The following is a 20792-nucleotide window of genomic DNA, read 5'->3' on the forward strand; positions in this document are numbered from 1 at the left end:
CTGAGTAAAAGGGGCCCGTACCATATTTGCAGAAGGATCACAAAATAGCATGTGTTGGATGTAAACACGATGCAGCTGGCACCATTCATTAACGTTTCGATTTGTTTGTGTGGATAATATCTATAATCCATGCATAATGTGTGAGATCCTCTAATGTGTTAGTTTTGGATTTCAAATCAAGCAAACAAACAGTTAGTCCTACAGCGATTTTATTTGTCAGGTTCTTGAATCCAATGCATAAAATCTGCTGCTGAACATCCACATGCTACTCGACATTTCGCTCACATGTAGAATATTTGGTCACTAGTTTTTTTTCAAATTTATTTGAGATGATTCTTTTATCTCAGATCTATGCTGTTCTGTAATACATTGCTATTTCCATAATATTTTAGATATGCTACGATCGTGGTAATAAGAGAAAAAGGCAATCTGTAAAGAAAAAGAAGTCATCATGTGCGCCACATCACTCTGGCTTGTGTTTGTTACTTCAACTCTGGAGTAAATGTTTACCACGTAAACTCATGTTTCATTTGCATCGTCTCTATAAATTAGCTAGCTCAAATTCTCTACTGCTTTGATTCAGAGAGATATATCCTAGCATACATAGGCATTATGGGCTTACTCTAGAATGACCCTAACCTATACATTTACATCATATATACATAACACCCACCCCTTTAAACTCAAGGTGGATTTGACATATTGGGTTTGAGAAAATATATAGCTTAAGTTGTTCTCTAGTTTAGGCTTCTGTAAAGAATTCAACAAGTTGAAGCTCTGATGGAACATAATCGAGGTGAATGGTTGATTGTTGCCAATGAACGGTGCGAAGAACCCATCCACACCAATGTGCTTGGTTAGCTCATGCTTGGCCAGTTCATTTGGTATCTGAATAGTAGTAGTGCTGTCAAACAGAAAGGATGTGGGTGCTGTCACATAAGGAACCAAGATCAACCAAATACCAAAGAAGGCAGGCCATCTCTTATGTACTAGTAGTAGCAAGTGCTCGAAGCTCGGGCTCAGCAGTAGAACAAGACATTGTTGCTCCTTTCTTAGAGTTCCACATAATGAGAGAAGTGCCAAGAAAGAGACAATAGCTTATAACAGAGCGAAGAACACGAAGCAGCTGGCAATAATTAACTGAGGTAGGAGCCCTAGCAGACTGACTGAGGACGTGACCTGTGAGAATCTTCAGTAAAATTTTCCTGACTAGCTTGAAGTTCAGATTTTTCAATCTTATTCTTGGTCCTTGTTGCACTTTCGTGGCTGTTTGACGCTTCAGCAGAGACAGCCTGCAGGGCATGTTCAGGAGATAGATTTGGTGTAGAGGCATCAGGAGGATTACCACCCCCATGTCTTGTTAATGTATTTATAAAGAACTGATTTACTTCAGCAACTAGATCTTCGTTTGGACATTCAAGTAACTTTGCCAGCCTTTTTGCCCCAAAAGAGAAGGCACTGCGTATTCTAAAGTAATTGCCTGAAAAAAGTAACAAGTTATCAACACTACATATTGATGTGCTTTCATTGATCTTACAGAACGAGCAGTCAGAGCTTCTCTTTCAACAAATCCAAAATATGATATAAACTTTGCTGCATTCAAGAGGATGATCAATAAAAGCAGCAAAATGATCACAAAGACTGGAAAAGGAAGTGTGCACATACAGGCAGCGTATATTTTGTTTTGAATTGCTTAAACAATCAAAATGAGATGGACATCATCTCTTAACCGAACATGTACTTTCTAGGCAGTCAACGCATGCTTTATTATAGGTCTACTACCAAGAGTAGCTGACTAAGCCGAGTACTAACAGTAGTAGTACAAAGGGATGATAAATGCAATTCAAAATAATGAAAAAATTAGTAACCAACAGAATTCAGAACATAAGTTATTAACATTAGCCGCCACAGACCAATAGAATAATGTGCACTGAGTGGCAGTTGAAGGCATTGGTCTTCTACCAGCTGGGTATAAAATTGTTTTCCAGCAATATCTAAGGGATGCTTGGTACATAAAAATGGTACTCCCTCCGATCCAAATTAATTGCAGCAAATTTAGGCAAAATGTTGCCTAAAATCTGTTTAGATTCAATGAACCTGCGACAACTAATTTGGACCAGATGGGGTAAGTTACTGGAGGCTACAAGGTTTTGCAACAAGGGGTCTAACAAGCTTGGTTACTCCATAAAGGTTTTTTATATCCTCTTGATGGGGTTTGTTAGCAGGGCAAAGCTGTGAGTTTTATGAGTTACAACTCAAATAACAAATATATTATTTTACACATTGCATTCTCAATAGGTTATTGGACAGGATGGAGATACAGACACAGGGAGACACCAGATTAAAATATATAAATACAAAGAAAAATACATGACCTGCTATACACAACAGACACAGAACAATCAAAGCCTTTTTTCCAAGTAACTTGGGGTAGGCTAGATATGAAACCCAACGGAAAACACACAGAATATCCATAATAAGAAACTAAAAAGATGATAATGAATAAAAAGGCTTAGAAGGCCGGCTCACCAATAGAGCTGGGTCACCAGTAGAGCCAACTCAACACACCACACCAATGGCAAATAGGGCACCCACAACACACCATAGCCCTACACATCTGCAGCAGCCACCACCACATGACCATATGACCCATATGGACCTCCTTTTTCCATTCTTAACAAGCTTCTTCAATTAATCATCTCAGCCTTGCAATCTGGAGCTTACTATCCCAGCTCCCCCTTAGTCCCACTATGTCAGCTCTCCCTTAGACCCCAGAGGATGCAGCTGCCAGCCTAGAGGAGGCTGGGTGGTGGAACAACCGAGGGGTCAAGCAGACGAGTCTGGCGACACTCCTCTTTCTATATAGGTTTACATCGACTTGGTTTGGGCCATATCCATAGAGTATGTCTTTTTCTTTCTTCTCTTTTAAATAGAAACTTAAAGTTAAAAGGAAACATGTATGCATGAACGGGCTGGTGATAACAGTAGGTTAGTGCCATACCCGTGCAACATAGCTGAAAAGGAAGTATTTTGTTTAAGAATCAGACATCTGGCACAGCTACACCAGGCTTGGCCAAAATGGGGAAGCCTAGCAACCATAGATAGAGCAAGAGCCATTTAGAGTATGTGCACGGAGAGATAATTTTTTGGTCAGCACTAAGTTGTAGTTGCTGGTTACTTCTCTACAGATGTCTGTACAGTGGTGAGCTTCCACCGGTTGAAAAATTAAACACACTCTTTCTAGATAACAGTTATGCACAATTCTTACCATATAATTCATTTTATTATATGAAAATGCTTAGTAATTAGAATCTGAACATATCGAGATATCTCATGGGACATTATTTTTCCGATGTTTAATCTGATTAAATAGTAATTAGCATGTTTACCATATAGTTATGTAGACTTACAAATATCTTTAATCCAAACACAAGGATAGCATCCATCGTATGACTAGCAAAAGGCAAAACCAGCAAGCATGAACTCTGCTGGATTCATCTGCTTCAATTAGACTATTTTAGGTAGGGTAGTAGTTACCTTTACTGACACTTCTTCCAAGGTTCTTGTTTGTTCGTAATGGATCAATAACATTGAAGTGCTTTGATACAAATGGTTGACCCTGGTTTTCCAGGGTGCGAGCCGCAACTCCATAGAGCTGGCTGCATCTGTCTAGGAAGGCCTTGCTCAGCAACAAGTCACCAGTGTCCATCCGTGGGGAGTCCGCTGCATCAAATGACAATAAAATTTTCAAACACCATGTTTCAATAAGCTATGAAACAGTAGTAGGATTAAGACAATATATCAGATTACCAGTCATATCTGGAAGTGAATTTATAGGAACTGGGCCCCACAAACTCAAACAAAATTTCTCCCAATCAAAGTTGCTAAAGAATTCTAAGAAACGGTATAATACCTGCAAATGTAAAATTAACAAATAAGCAATGTTTTCATGTCAGGATAGTAAAATCCAAGAGAGAAAAATTACCTCAAGTGGTCCCGTAAAACAGTTGTTGAACACGTGAAAAATGTACAGAACTAGAGTCTCCAATGCATAAGTAGATATAAGACCATGGTGAGCTCCAAGAACACGACTCTCGTAAAAACACCATGCCTTAACCAATATGATACTCCGTTTGAATAAATGGTTTTTATTAATCAAGTTATCAACCTAATAAAATGTGAATTCATTAGAAGCAAGTATAGGAAGAAAAATCAAGTTGCTTTGAGTCTCGAACCTATATGCGATAACCATAGCCATAAAGTCAACATTGTACATGTGATAGTATTAATGTACACAAAGAATTATTCCAGCAGATTATTTGCATATAGTAAACATTCAGTTGATTTAAACAAGAGACACACCTGTTCAAGGAAACTAAGTGTACACAATCCACCAACTTGGTTAAATGAGATATCAACAACAATGTTGTCCACGAGACACTTGATAAGCTTTACCTGTGCATGATTCACGAATAATATGAGAATGGTACCAAATGAATGAAGACACAAGACAGCAATATATAAGTAACAAAGCACAACCATAAAATAAGTAACATAAAGAGAAGAACATGTTTCCCTATTCTGAGAACTAGAAGGAAGTTGGAAGCATTTTTCCATTACACAATACACCTGAATGTTTCAACTCGGAAATAATAGGTTAGTGCAGCTTACAATAAGGAGTAGCCTATACAAATAGAATATCCAGAAGCATGTGAATAAACTATGTTTGTTCAGTTCTACTCCGACGGTCCGACCCATGTGGCAAAAATCAAAACACAGCAATGGGATTTCACTACTAATTTCAACATACACATGTGTGCAGGCAAGCTTGTTAATTCAACACTACCCTCCGTTCAAAAAAAAAAATCAGCACTACCCTAGGTATATATGGCTACAGCTTGAGCCATGTATATACGGAAAAAGTAATATGATGTCGGACATGTCAGAGAAAGACTACCTCCGCCTGAATATACTGAACTTCTTTTACACACAATTCAGCAGTTTCATCTTTCTCTTCATGCTCCAAAGCATCCTGAACCAGATTCGCCCAGGTATCCTTTAATTCTTCACTATTAGTGAACACAGTGACATCGATATCACCATCCGGTAAGTAAGTCTTCAGAGGGCCTGATCCGAAAGTAAAAACCTGAAGGAGGGGGAGGGGTCGATTCTATTTCAAGCACATATAATAGCAGATAGTATATATTTGGAACACAAGAAAAAGGTAGGACCAGGAAAGTGGCAAGATGCTAGCAAAAAAAAAAAACTTGCATAAGAAAAGCAAACACTGAAACTAGTTTAATTTCACTTGGAAAGCCATTATATACCTGACAGGAGAGGCAGTTCCTGATAATGCGCTGTACGTAGTTGTAGACAGCATGCCTCCGGCCCTGGGAGTAGGCGTTTGGCTGGATGCGCGCGATCAGCTCGGCGGTCCGGGACTCGGCGACAGCCCATCGCTCGGGGTCGAGGCGCCTGGTCACCCCCGCCGACGCATTGGGCAGGAGCCCGTTGGGCACCATCGCGATGCGTGTGGCACCCAATGCGGCGAGCAGGATACCCTAGCTCCCAACACAACGGGGGCTGGCCGCAGAACCCCTAGCAGCAGCAGCCGGCGGCGGGCCGGAGCAGCGCCCTTCAGCGCAAATCGGTGAGGAGAAGAGAGGCGGACGGGCCAAAACCCTAGAGGGCGACGGATCAGTCCGGCCGCTGGGCGCGGGGGCGGCAGCCGCGACGGGGAGATGGCCGGCGTGGGGGACTGGGGAGGGGAATGGAAGAACTCCTCTAACAGTCCAACTTACTGAAGGCAAGTTAGAGAGATGGACAACACTTCAGTCATTAGGATTTAAGTCCAAATTTGATTTAAACTAAGTCTAAATTTTATTAAAATTAATTTGTATAGTTTACGTCTAAATTGATTACGCCACTACACTGATATCCATCACTACCATACTTGCGTTTCTCGCAGACATGTTTAAGTCTAAAGTGATTTAAATTAGGGGAAACTCAAAACTGATGCTGATTGCTGGGTGCATATCCACCTAGTATGTGTAAAACATATTTTAGAAATTTAAAAAAGAAAATTTTCCATGTAGAGAGATATGTTCAATGTGCGCGCGTAAAGTTTCACATAAAACCGACATTTTTTATGTCTTCTTTAAAAAAGACAAAACAAAATGTCTCACAAAACATAACGATTTTTACTGAAATAACTTTATAAGCATGTAACATGTCAAGATATACATGAGATATTATTTTTATTTAATATGTTTAAAATGCATTTCAAATAAAGGGTGCATATGCACCTGACATATAATAACGGTCATCATGAGCAACTCCCTCTAAATAAGATTATAAGGGTAGAGGGTCTCTTAGTTTGTTAGGGATTATAAGGCTGCTTTTGTTTATTGTCTTAATTCACGTTAGTAATTACTCCTCCATTCATCATAATTAACTCAGGTTATGAGTTTAGTTAAAGTCAAAATTTGTAAAGTTTCACCAAGCGTAGATTAAAAAATATCAACAATTGTAATACCAAATGCATATAATTTGAAAATATATTTTATGACGATTCTAATACAATAGATTTTATATTGTAGATGTTGACACTTCCATCTTAGCAAATTTCTTGTGAGGCCTTATAATCCCATGGAAGCGGTGTTTTGGAACATGGCTCCATATGCTCTCTATATTTTGAAATGCATCTTACATACATTTTAAATTTTAGAAAAAATTGAAACTAAAAGTTCGCATGTACATCTTCACGTGTTACATGCTCACAAAGTCGTTTCATAAAAAATCGACTTATCATGTGACATGTGTAAAAAAAGACAAAATTCAGTGCTAAAATAATGTTTTTCACAAGATAAACTTTTTTCTTTTTTATATAGACCACACGAAATATTGTTTTTTCGTGAAATTTGAAGAACGCACCTATATTATGAAGATGTACATGTAGAATTTTTTATCCAAATTTTTTGACGTTTTGAAATATAATTTTTTAGTAGAGGGAGCATACGCACCCGGGAGCCGAATTGAATTTCCTTGCATGTATTTCGTGATAGGCTTTTGGATGTTGGTTCGTGTGGTGGTGGCAGTCGGGTTCCTACAAACAAGTAAAGGAAATGTATAAGTAACAAGTTGTACAAGTTAAAAAAGAGGCATCGAACTCGGAAACTTACGTAGCGCCGGGAAGAGCGGGCGCGACCTTTTTCCCGCTGTGGACAGCAGTTTAAGGCGCTCACGCTCCGCTTTCTTGGAGTCGAGCGGAGGGGGCTTGGTCTTGGCTTTCTTAGCGGAGGCCTCGCCACTGGCTCCGGCTTCGGAGCCGAAAATCCAAGCGCGGGGACGTTTGGTGGGCCGAGGAGCAGCCTTCTTGGGTGCTTGTTCCTCTTCCTCATCTTCGTCCTCCGGATCCTCCTCCGTCGCGTCGCCGCTAACGGGGACATTGAGTACGGTGTGGAAATCCTCCTCTGCCAAAGAACCGAGCTGGAGAGGAAAGCAAGGAAAAGTTAGAACACTTCACAAAATGAGAAGTTAAAAATAGAAAAGTACAGATGCGTACCGGAGGGCACTGCTCGTTGATCTTGATGTCTTTCACTAACTCCGGGACCGGCTGGCCTGGCCAATCTTCACAAGTGTTTTGATCCTCCTCTTGAGAGAATCCGCTGGCAGGTCGTGGCGGGTGACTCGGAGCTGATCATCCACCCCGGTGTACTCGCAGATTAAGCGCGAGTTATACCTCAGCGGTTGGATCCGGCGAGAAAACCAGCTGAGTGTAAGTTCAGTTCCGGTTAGCCCATCGTGGACTAACCAAGAAATCCTTCGCTCGGCCTTCTCCAGGATCGGGAAGTGAGCAAGGGTGGGGACGAAGCTCCAGCTGTCGAGTTCTTCTGGAGGCTTGTTGACGAATTTGGGCAGCCCGTCGTGGACACCCGAAACTTTGATGTTCTTCACGTAGAACCATCCGGCGTTCTAGTACCGGACAGACTCGTGGGAAGAGTGAGGCAGATACATCCTACCAGGGTGGAGCATGAAAGTCATGCTTCCGCAGTTCACCATAGCTTTGTCCTTTGTTTCCTTATTGACTCGGAAGAAAAACTGCCACAAGCGGACATCGGGGCGAATTCCGAGATGTCCTTCGCAGAGTGTCACGAAATTCGAAAGGAAGAGATAGAAGTTGGGACAAATGCTTTGTGGCTGGAGACCGTAGGTGGAGAGGACGGAGAGAGAAAACTCCGAGCAGGGGAGCGATAGACCGCGCTCTACCCAGGCTTTCGTTAGGACGCATTCGTCCGGATCCGGCTTGGGAGTGACGGAGTCTTTCATGAAACTTAAGTTTGGAGAAATCATTCCCTCGCTCTGGAGGTCTCTGAGCTCCAAATCCTTGACCTCGCATGGCCACCACTGCCCTTTTGCGCCCTCCCGGATCCGGGCCTTGGAAGCCTTCTTCATTTCCGCTTCTTGCACTTTGGCAGCCATCCTTGCTTGGCCTTCAAGTTCTTCTTGGATTTCTTGGAGAGTTGGGATCCGGCCTAATGCGTTGCTGGAAGATGCGGAGAATGATTGAGCTAACCTGGTGTCGGAAATATGTGGTGGCAGGAAAGCTAGCGGTTCCGGACAGCTTGGCTCTAAAGAACTGGGTTCAGGGCTATTCGGAGAACTACCAGTACATTTTGGTGAACTAGGTGACATGCTTCCGGATGCACCCTGATACGTCTCCAACGTATCTATAATTTCTGATATTTCATGCTTGTTTTACGTATCATTGTCACATGTTTTATATGCATTATATATCATTATTATACATTTTCTGGGACTAACTTATTAACAAGATGCCACAGTGCCAGTTCCTGTTTTCTGCTGTTTTTGGTTCCAGGAAAGCTGTTCGGGCAATATTCTCGGAATTCGACGAAACAAAAGCCAAACCTCATATTTTTCCGAGGGACACACGGAGCCAGAAGGGCAAGCCCGGGGGAGGCCCACAGTCTCCTCCCGATAGGGCGGCGCGGCCAGGCCCCCAGGCGCGCCGGGGTGTGGGGAGCCCACCTCGGGACTCCACCGACATCGCCCCTTTGCCTATTTATCCCCCCACGACGCGAAAACCCGAGACATATCGATCATACTCTAGAAAGACTCCCGAAGCGCCGCCGCCATCGCGAAACCTAGTTTCGGGGGTCAGAAGTTCCTGTTTCGGCACCCTGCCGGGACGGGGATCGTCCCCCGGAGCCTTCTCCATCGACGACACCGCCTCCATCATACTCCGTGAGTAGTTCCCCCATGGACTACGGGTTCTAGCGGTAGCTAGTTGGTACTCTCTCTCTCCCATGTACTTCAATACAATGATCTCATGAGCTACCTTACATGATTGAGATCCATCTGATGTAATCGGTGTTGTGTTTCTTGGGATCCGATGAATTGTTACATTATGATCAGTCTATCTTAAAGTTTGTGAAGTTATTATTGCTGCAATCTTGTTGTGTTTAATGCTTGTCACTAGTACACGAGTGGCATGATCTTAGATTTAAGCACTATAATTATTGCTTAGATTGTATCTACAAGTTGCTTGTACATGTCTATGTCCGGAACCCGAGGCCCCAGAGTGACAGCAACTGGGATAACTGGAGGGGATGGCTTAGATATGAGGATCACATGTTTTCACCAAGTGTTAATGCTTTGCTCCGGTGCTCTATTAAAAGGAGTACCTTAATTACCAGTAGTTTCCCTAGAGGCACGGTGCTGGCGCAAAGTTGACGTGGGAGTTAGAGATCTCTGTAGTGTAACTTTTCTTCAGGTCCCCGGCAACGGCGCCAGAAATTTGCTTGATGCGTGTGGTTGACGTATTGTCTTTCCGTTCGACACGCGTCCGTTGGGAACCCCAAGAGGAAGGTGTGATGCGCACAGCGGCAAGTTTCCCTCAGTAAGAAACCAAGGTTTATCGAACCAGTAGGAGTCAAGAAGCACGTGAAGGTTGATGGCGGCGAGATGTAGTGCGGCGCAACACCGGGATTCCGGCGCCAACGTGGAACCTGCACAACACAAACCAAGTACTTTGCCCCAACGAAACAGCGAGGTTGTCAATCTCACCGGCTTGCTGTAACAAAGGATTAGATGTATAGTGTGAAAGATGATTGTTTGCAGAAAACAGTAGAACAAGTATTGCAGTAGATTGTATTTCAGTATAGAGAATTGGACCGGGGTCCACAGTTCACTAGAGGTGTCTCTCCCATAAGATAAATAGCATGTTGGGTGTAATATCCCAGGTTTAGAGACGATCGAGGGGTAGATTTTAGAAAGGGATGTGCATTGCATTGTAAATTACGGGGAAATTTTGCGCTTTTAAAACAAAACTGCATCAAAGGGGGACAGGTTTCTCTCTCGACACCTTACAGGGTTAGGGTTTCGAGAGTGCGATGAACTTGTTCCTACTTGTCTAAATTAGGGTTTGAGAAGAGAGAAGTGGAATTGCATTGAAATCATAAGTTGCATGATTGCATTACAAGTTAAGTTGTTTGAATAAATTCAAACCAAATTTGAATTTGGAATTCAAATTCAAACATCAAATGATCATCACATAATTCAAATTGGAGATAATTTAACAAACAATTATCATTAAGCAAGAATATAAGTAATACAACAATTAAATTAAGCTCATTAAGGAAAACTTGAGCTTTATTGATAATCACACACATAATACATTGTCTTTACAATATTCAGAATTGAATTATGAAATTACAACACATTACAAGAATTGAATAAATAGAAATAGAAAAAGGAAAATTACAAGTTACTTAAATAACCTAAACTACATTGTGAACTTCCTGAATTCCCTGATCAAGATGATCTTGAGTTCATCTTGAGCATCTTCTTGATCCCTGCACACACACACAACAACCAGATCATTAAGCCAAGTGGCAAAGCCACTTGGCAGGTTAGCAAATATTGCAAAGGATGGATATGATCAAGCTGCCGAGCTGATCCAACCCATCAGCACAAGTCCCAAGCTGGACTTGCACACACACACAACCAGGCAGCACACAAGGCAGTGTGCATGTGTAACAACACACCAGGCCAAAGTGAGTCACCACAAGCTGCAAGGAGTGCTGTCGACCAACAGAGCAAAGCCAGAAGCATATAAAACTTGCCACAGTAAACCCTAGATCATTGCATCGACAGAATTGCTCTGGTAAGCCACCAAGAACACCAAGAACACCAAGAACAGCTAGAACAGATAGAACAGCTTCACTGTTCAATCTGCTCCATAACACCACAGAATCCAACCAAGCTTCAGGAGCTCACCAGGTGGAGCAGGGCAAGCAAATTAACCAACAGATCAACACAGAAGCAACACCTCTACACCAACATCAAATTCTAGGAGCTGGAGTGAGGTATACCAAGCATCATGAACAAACCAGATGGCTTTGTTCATATATAAGCATATGCATCAATCACACTTAATCAAAAGGGTGTGATACCCAAGTTGTGTCATCATCTGGCTACTAAGCCATATGGTGCAAGCAAGAGCAGTTAAGGCCACCGGTAAATCATCTAAAGGGAACAACAGCTATGACAATTAATGCATAACTGAAGAAATCCAGCAAGAGATGAGAGCACAAGCTAGCCTAGCTACACACTTAGCACCTACAGCTATTCAGGCCATCAGACATAGACAAATCCTTGTCTATTTGATTTCAACATCAAGGGCTACTGGCAATCCAATAAATGGATTACCCAGAAAGCATTTGGTGAGCCACAGCAAGCCAACAAGAGGGGAGCTACCCTAGGGCAGCATATGACTACTGCCAGGGTCACCTCAACCCCTAAAACAGCCAAACCACCAAGCCAAGCACAAATATCATCACCCAGATTGGGTTCAAAGTGGAGCTAGGGTTCCCAACCACTGTTGGCATCCTTCTAGCCCAAGCCAATCAATTGATATGATCACCACTGTATCACAGTTCACATCATTTATCCATCAAACAAAGCAAGGTAAAACAGATAAATGAATTATACAAGTAACCAAGTCACCAGAACCATGCACATGATCCAGAGGGTCACTGCAAGCATCAGCTGATGCTTGAGCAAGCACCAGCACTGATCTGTGCCACACACATACACAGAGATAAGTAACAGCAAGGCACAGACAACAGATAAGCAATCCAAAGACCAGCTGTTGATGATCACATGATCATCAAAGCTTGCTATAGCATGCCAGTGTATGTTAGGGCATCACTAAGCAACAGAGAATGGACAGATAATTAAATGGCCACAGTTAACCCACAATTGCTTCACAGATAACCAAATGGATAATCATATGATTGTATCCAGACGCACATCCAAGGTTGGATGAACCACTGGATCATAATAAACAAGTAAAGCACTTAGTGCTCATCACTGAATAATACCAGTAAGCCAACAGCAATGCTCAGATGAGCATGCTCTTGAATTTGAGCACAAGGAATAGCACACTAATGCTCTGGAACTTGCCAAATTGCAAGTAATACACACAGAACCCAAGCTAGAGCAGCATACATGAACACACTTGATATCTAGCAAGCTTAGTAACAAGAACAGAGCCACAGAGAGAGAATTAAGCAAGAAAGAAGAGCATGGCAACCTATTAGACTAGGAATTCTTGCACAGAGATATGGCAAAGCATCACACAGAAATAGCACATGCCTTAGGCAGGCAAGCACAGCACAGTAATGAAGCTAGCAGGAGCATGAGCATCAGTACAAGCACATGAACCCAAGCTAGGCCATGGCGGCAGCAGTAGCACAGCAGCATGTCTAGCTCGATTGGAGCAGCAGAGCAACAACATGGCAACCACCTCCATGAGGTGGAGCAGCCACGGCCAAAGCTAGAGGATGAAGATGAAGAGCAGGCAAGACAGAGAGAGAGGAGGAGAGCAATAGGACATGTACCTGGAGCAGAGCACCGGCGTGCCATGGCGGCACGGCGGCACAGGCCACCAGGGCAGCGCCAAGCCGCGCCTGGCCTGGCGTCGCCGAGCAGGGGGGCGCTCCAGCACCGCCACGGCGCCTGGATCGACGGCGGGCGACGAAGCGCCAGGAATCGCCACGGCCAGGATCGCAGGCGAGATGAGGACGCCCGATGACGAGGACGAAGACCGAATCGGCGCGGACCACTGTGTTCGCCGTCGAGCGGCGGATCAGATCCACCTGATCTCGCCGGCGGCGATGGCCGGAGCTGGCCGGAACAAATCGGAGAAGACGGCGGCGACGAGAATCGCCAGAGCTCGTTAGGATTAGGGTTAGGTCGAGCGGCGCGAGAGAGTGAGCGAGTGAGCGACCGCTCGGGTCGGTCGGACCCGAGCCGGTCTAACCCAACCCACTGGGCTCCACTGACAGGTGGGCCCAGGGGCAATTGTGACTTTTCACAATTCATTTAAAAACCAGTAACTTTAAAATTCAATAGAAAATTGATAAGAGCACTAAAAAAATAATTAAAAATATGAAAATCAATCAGCATAAAATTCTCTATCCAAATAAAATATCAAAGAGAATTTTTGGAGATAATTAAGAATAAGTCTTAATTTGATGAATTAAATAATAATTTAAATCTCACATATTATTTTCATTAATGAAAATTAAGTCCATTAATGCAATTGGACTTTAAAAACACCTTGACAATATTTCAAGGTTGTATTTACCCTAAATCAAGTATCTACAAGATGTTCTTAGTATTAACCTCTCTCATAAAATAACAACGACATCGGAAGGGGGGACAAACCCTAAAACTGGAATCATGCATAATTGCTTCTTTAACCATTGCCCTTATCGGACAATGATGCTATTTTTCAGAGACAGAGGACAAGGGTCAGTCCACACCTTCCAACTGCAAAACTTTGCAGTGTTCAGGCAAGTTCATCACTTGCTCATGTCAATTGCGTATTTCTATCAAATTACTTGCAAAAGTACTATGGTTATCACTATTGCATAAAAACCAAAATCACTACCTTCATAACTATGAATATGACTATGTGGTGGGCAATGGAACCATGGATTGTGTTGATATGGTGGAGGTTCCATTGCAAGGGTTTATATCCATCTAGGATTAAACAACAAATGTCGCCAGTGATTCTTGTGCCGTAATACCCGTGTTAACCATAAGATCCGGAGTGGGACGGAGTAGTCAAAAGTGTTTCCACCTCTCGTTCATCAACGGATGCGCTTTACCGTAGTACACTTGTAATCCAAGGGGGCAAGATGGTGAGGCTGGGGAGTCCTAAGTCCCCACGGCATTGTCCGTAGTACACTTGTCGCCCGAGGAAGCAAGATGGTGAGGCTGGGGAGTCCTAAGTCCCCACGGTATTGCGGTCTATGATGGGTTGCAGCTACCGGCGAAGGAGTTTGGTTACGAGTCCCAGATCGTCGTCGTGGTCGGGGTCCACCCTGAAATATATGGGAATAATGGGACCGGCGTGGACCCGGGGTCGGGGCATGCAACAAAGGGTGGGTGTTCGAGGTAGCGGAGGAACATGATTGGCTAGACCTTATACCGGGCCTCACACCAAAGGAAGTGTGGACGGAAAGCTGCCCGGTTGGCACCAAGGTTAAGATCTCTTATGGGTAAAGCAACACACCTCTGCAGAGTGTAAAGAACCGTGACTCGTCACTCCTCGTTCCGGGATAAGGAACTGCGAACGCGGCCGGAAAGGAGCTCCATGAAGTTCTAGTAAACCGGTGAAGGCCGACGGACATAGCTCTTTGAAATAAAAGCAATCTCTTGAAGAAATGTTTATCAAAACTTGCATTGGTATTAGACTTTCTGGTCTAATATCGTAGCTAGTGCATTAAACACCTCTTATCTATAATGAACTTGTTGAGTACGCTCGTACTCATACCACTCTTAAATCCCATGCTTAGATTGTCCGAATCGTCCGGAGGAGGACTACGACAACAATGAAGGAGCCGAGATCATCGGCTATGAAGAACCGGACCTCTCGGGAGGTATCGAAGGCGTAGACTATCTCATCGTCTACGGCATCCGGGAGGCTTCCGGAGGAGATCAAGCCTAGAGACATCTCGAGTAGTAGTAGTAGCCGAGCAGTCCGAACTCTTAGTATTTAGCTGCTCGAAGCAATAAATGTATAACTTAATGAGACTTTTATATTGTAAGCTAAGTTGGGTTCACCTCGAACCCAGGAGTATTCCTCTGCGGACCCAAGAGGAGCTCCAAGACAATATGTGTATCGATGCTTGTAATATTAATGTGAATGAGTTATGGACCTGCTATGTTCTGTTGTACTACTCCGAGGGATGTAATATTTGCGGAATGGTACTTCGTGAATGTTATATCAACGACCGGCATACTACAACATGCAGTGGTATGCGGTGGTCACCACGGTTGGTATCGAGCAAAAGCTTTGACCTTAGGTTGGAACCTAGTAAATGGGACCGAACGTTAGGAGTCAAATAGGATTAGTAAAGAATTCTCTAAAAATATGGTGTATATTCACTTGAGAATACAACAATCATATCTTTTAGTGCGATAATTCTTTATTATCTCTATTATGATGCATTATTACTAATCTCATAATCTTTCTATTTCTACAGCCAACATGGCAAGTTCACGTCCCGGACGAAACGTGAAGGTGATGGATTCCATACTGAGTGAATACGAAGGAGGACTTGCGGATATTCTACGAGCCATGTTACTTGAATTTGGGTGTGATCCCCAGATTCAAGTAAAGAAATACATGTACTATGATGGTACTGTATTGGCCAAATGTAGGGTAGGGCTACGACTTCCCGAATCTTTGGGAATGAGCGTAGTAATGCCAGCAGGGGAGCCCGAACTATGAACACAGCCTACCATATAGCCGTTATGAGAGCCATAACCGATATTCGGGAGCATAAGACGAAAGAGCTTATGGGTTCCGAATTCACACACATTCCTCATATGGAGGAGGACGATGATCCCATGCTGAACCATTTCAAATATGCCAAAAGCAAACCAGTCGAAGCAGCCAAATACATGGACAATAGCCGCAACTTCATATCATTACTCTTTCAGTTGAACCGTCATTTGACGGGAGCAATTGATACAATGCTAGAGGAGTTTACTGAACCCAAGGAGGAGACTAAGGGGAAGGAACCTATGGAGAATGAGGTGCACACACCAGTCTACTCAGCTGGTGATTATATCAGTATAGATCCTTTTGAGCGTGAAGCTACACCATTTACACCTGGGAACTATCTGGGAAGTTCCTATGGGGGATATGAGGGTGGAGAGGAATCCGGGAACAATCAGCGTTCCGTGACTCCGATAGAAAACTCCAGGGGTTGGCGTTGGGGGTCTGATACGTGAACTCATAGTACCACAGCGTATTATGATGGGGAGATGAATGAAGATGCCACGACCCAGCACCGGAGTTATCCGTGGAATGAGGAGGAAGTTGGAGAGTATCCGACAACAGGTTGAGTCGGATACGAATGTAGGAAATACCTATGGTGTAGGTACAGGGGAGTACACCCGATGGGTGGATTATGATGCACTGAATGATCAGTTTGTGAACACTGATTTCGCCCTAGGATCATCATCGGATTCCGACTACCAGCCAACGGGGAGACCTTATGTTCCAGGTTTTGTCAGGAGAACGACACGTTCGACCGGATGGAAGCCTGGAATGTATCGGGAGTGAAGATCGTCTAGAGACTACCAAGGGAAGCAAAGCTACAATACACAAGTACCACGTGTATTGTAGAGTGTAATATTTTGTAGAAATTTGTATATATACTTTAATAAGTGAGTTTGCATACTCACATCGACTTGAGTATTGTAATAAGACCACTTAAGTATGTAAATATATGGTATATGTTTTGTATGATTTGGATTTGCTTCTTGATTTCCATTGCGTGACTAGTTCTGTGCACAATGTTGAGCTCATAAAACTTGCGCATGGAGTAATTATGAGTATCATCTTGTGTTGCAGAACTAGGGGGTTATGTCGGGAGCGTTAGGAGAGGAGACCGAAGCGCAGCGCATGGAGCGCGAAGCAAGACAAAAGGAAGAGGCTGAGGGAGCAGCCAGAGATCAGTTTCCACCACCACCACCACCCATGACGCAGCAAAATTTTATCCAGTACATGCAGCTGGTAGAGGAGAGACAGCGTGTAACACTGGAGCAGCAGAACAAATTCTTCCAAGATTTGCTGCAGCAGAACAGGGTGGAGAGACCTGAGAACCCGGGAGTCACATTAGCAGACTTCCAAAACACCAAGCCTATATCTTTTGCATACGCGCCCGAGCCAATGGACGCGGAAGATTGGCTTATGGATACTGAGCGGAAGCTCAATACTGTTGGATGTAACGACCAAGAGAAGGTTCGTTATGCTACACATCTGTTGTGTGGACCCGCCGCATCATGGTGGGATAACATTGTAGCCGTTTATCCGGCGGGAAAGGTATTCACCTGGGAGGAGTTCGCAAGGAAGTTCAGGGAATCCAATGTCCCTGAAAGTATTGTGGAGCTAAAGCGTCGAGAATTTGAAAATCTCGAGCAGAAGGACAAGGCAATCCTGACTTATGTCAGGGAGTTCTCAAAGCTGTCCCGGTACGCTGTTGAAGAAGTCAACACCGAGGACAAGAAAAAGAAGAGGTTTCTGAAGGGGTTAAGTCCCCAGTTCAAGGTACAGCTCCGAATGATGAGAGCAACTGAGTTCCAAGAGTTGGTGGATGCAGCCATCACTCTTGAAGATGACTTCAAACAACTGCAAGAAGAGAAGAGGAAGAAAGCCAAGTTTGAGCCTAAGAGGTTTGTTAGCAACAAGCCCAATACCAGCTTGAGTTTCAAGCCAAGATACAACAACAACAACAATAGAAACTACTATGATAGCAGGAGGAACCAAGCGTTTCAGACTGCCAATCCAATGGTTTGCAGAAGCTGTGGACTTCCAGGGCATTTTGCCAAGGATTGCAAGAAGCCAAAGATTATATGCTTTGGTTGTCGCCAGGAGGGACACATGCTGAAGGATTGTCCCAAGAGAAACACTGGAGGAGGTCAATCTGGAGGAGGAGGAAGCCGAGGAGGAAACACCGGAGGGAACTGGAAGAATAAGAAGCCCTTCGGCAAGCTGAACTGCACCAGTCTGGAGGAGGTGGTCAACTCCGATCAGGCGGTGATAGGTACGCTCCGGATACTCACTCATCCTGGCAAAGTACTTTTTGATACTGGTGCAACTACATCATTCATTTCCCAACAATTCATCATCAAACATGGGATTAGCTGCACTAAGTTAGAAACACCCATAACTATACTTTCCGCGGGGGGAACGATAGTAGTAAACCATACCAAACAAAAACAAGTCATCATGATCAATAAGTGCGCGTTTGACGCGGACCTGTTCATTTTACCGATGAAGGACATTGATGTCATTCTGGGTATGAACTGGTTGGAAGCTAATGGAGCATTGATCGACTGTGTGAACAAGATGGTATCATTGAAAAGCCCCGATGGAAGTAGAATGATTTACCAAGGAGACAAACATACACAGATTGAAGTGGAGCTACAGCTGAACAACATGAAGGAAGTGAAATTGGAGGATATACCTGTAGTAAATGAATTCCAGGATGTGTTTCCTGCGGAATTACCTGGTATGCCACCAGATAGGGAGATAGAATTTACTATCGACCTAATTCCAGGAACAGCTCCAATTGCTAAAGCACCATACAAGATGGGGCCCAAGGAGTTGAAAGAACTTAAGGAGCAACTGGATGATTTGGAACAGAAAGGATTCATTCAAGAAAGTGTTTCACCATGGGGATCACCTGTGATCTTCGTAGATAAAAGGGATGGAGGAAGAAGGATGTGCGGAGACTACAGGAATCGAACAACGTCACAATCAAGAACAAGTATCCACTTCCAAGAATACAAGATCTATTTGATCAAGTTAGAGGCGCGGGAGTCTTTTCCAAGATTGATCTAAGATCCGGTTATCACCAGATAAAGATCAAGAAGGAAGACGTTCCGAAAACTGCCTTTGTTTCAAGATATGGACATCATGAATATCTTGTAGTGCCTTTTGGATTAACCAATGCCCCAGCAATTTTCATGAATCTCATGAATAAGATTTTCATGCCATGTCTAGACAAGTTCGTCATCGTATTCATCGATGATATCTTGATCTATTCCAAAGATAAAGCTCGAACATGCTGAACATCCGAAGATAGTGTTGCAAACACTAAGAGAACATCAACTCTATGCCAAATTCAGCAAGTGTGAATTTTGGCTAGATCAAGTGGAATTTCTTGGTCATGTCATTAGTAAAGATGGAATAGCCGTTAACCCGAGCAAGGTAGCAGCAGTTCTAGAATGGGAAGCACCCAAGACTCGTCAAAGAGATCCGAGGATTCCTCGGAATGGCAGGATATTACCGGAGGTTCATTGAAGGATTCTCCAAGATAGCGGGACCAATGACGAAGTTGTTAAGGAAGAATACACCATTCGTGTGGTCGATGAGTGTGAGAAGAGTTTTCGGACTCTAAAAGAGAAACTCACCACAACGACCGGTGTTAGCAGCTTCCGAAGTTGGCAAGGATTACACCGTGTACTGTGACGCATCCAAACATGGATTGGGTTGTGTACTCATGCAAGATCGGAAGGTAATATCATATGGATCGAGGCAACTCAGACCTCATGAAGTGAATTATCCAACACATGATTTAGAGCTAGCAGCAGCTTGTATTTGCACTCAAAACATGGAGACATTTTCTCTATGGAGCTAAGTGTGAGCTCTATACGGATCATAAAAGCCTCAAATATTTCTTCACTCAAAAGGAACTCAACATGAGACAGAAAAGATGGCTAGAATTAATCAAGGATTATGATTTGACCATCAATTACACTCCAGGAAAGGCCAATGTTGTAGCAGATGCCTTGAGTAGGAAGAGCACCGGCGGAGTGGAACAAGAAATATCACCGGAGTTGAGGAAGGAAATAAGTCAAGCCCAAATACAACTCTGGGAGAAGGAAGCTCATGAGGGACTATCGGCTTTGCAAATAGCCGATGAGTTGAATGTTAACCTGAAGAATGAGATAATGATGGGTCAGCTGGATGATCCATTCATCGTGGAGGAGATGAGAAGGATAGATGAAGGAAGACCATCGAATTTCACCGTGGAGAATCTGGATCATTATGGTTCCAGAAGAGAATTTGTGTTCCGGATATTGCTGAAATCAAGGAAGTAATCCTCCGGGAAGCCCATCAAACACCATACTCCATTCATCCGGGGAGTACGAAGATGTTGTTGACTGCCAAAACCCACCGGTGGGCAGCGGCCTTGCCAACACTGTAGAGCCGGGGGGAGCCTAGAGCTGCGGCTGGCTGAGACCCCTCCGAGCGACGGCCCGCAATGCTCTTCTGGTCACACGCGGCGTTGCGAAGTGCAAGGGCGTGCCACCCGACCTATACCCGGTCGGGAAGGTGATGAGGGTGCCTCGCTTAGTTTCCCGCAGGGCATACATGTAAACGTTAAATACGAGCCTCGATCGGCTCTCGGGTTATCTCGTGAATCGGCTCAAAGAGCCGATCCACCCATGATCCGTACGGGTGCACGAATACTTGGCGGTCCCGCTTGATCAAGATGAAGCTAATGAGATCTACGACGATTTAGGGTTTTCACCACATAACCGGATCATCCTACTCCGAGTTGGGCCTTGCGGCCACGCACGGTGCTCGTAAGCCGATCCTAAACAAGGCCAAAAAAACCAACATGAAGTTGATCCTAGGAACATCCCGTTTAGGACTTGCGAACGCCACCCTACGTGCC

The 20792-nt window shown here is 43.9% G+C and overlaps 1 protein-coding gene across 1 annotated transcript; it reads right to left on the reverse strand.

Annotated features, from left to right (window-relative positions):
* Window positions 1–522: 522 nt before the first annotated feature.
* LOC124694998 lies at window positions 523–5522 on the reverse strand. The gene is made up of 7 exons (XM_047227909.1): window positions 5328–5522; window positions 4958–5146; window positions 4363–4455; window positions 3986–4168; window positions 3811–3913; window positions 3538–3723; window positions 523–1480 (listed from the first exon to the last, which is right to left on the reverse strand). Exons 1-7 carry the CDS (start codon window positions 5520–5522, stop codon window positions 1155–1157), a joined length of 1275 nt encoding a protein of 424 aa, XP_047083865.1. The 3' UTR covers window positions 523–1154.
* Window positions 5523–20792: the final 15270 nt, after the last annotated feature.

The sequence above is a fragment of the Lolium rigidum genome, chromosome 3, assembly GCF_022539505.1.
Source record: "Lolium rigidum isolate FL_2022 chromosome 3, APGP_CSIRO_Lrig_0.1, whole genome shotgun sequence".
Classification (NCBI taxonomy): domain Eukaryota; kingdom Viridiplantae; phylum Streptophyta; class Magnoliopsida; order Poales; family Poaceae; genus Lolium; species Lolium rigidum.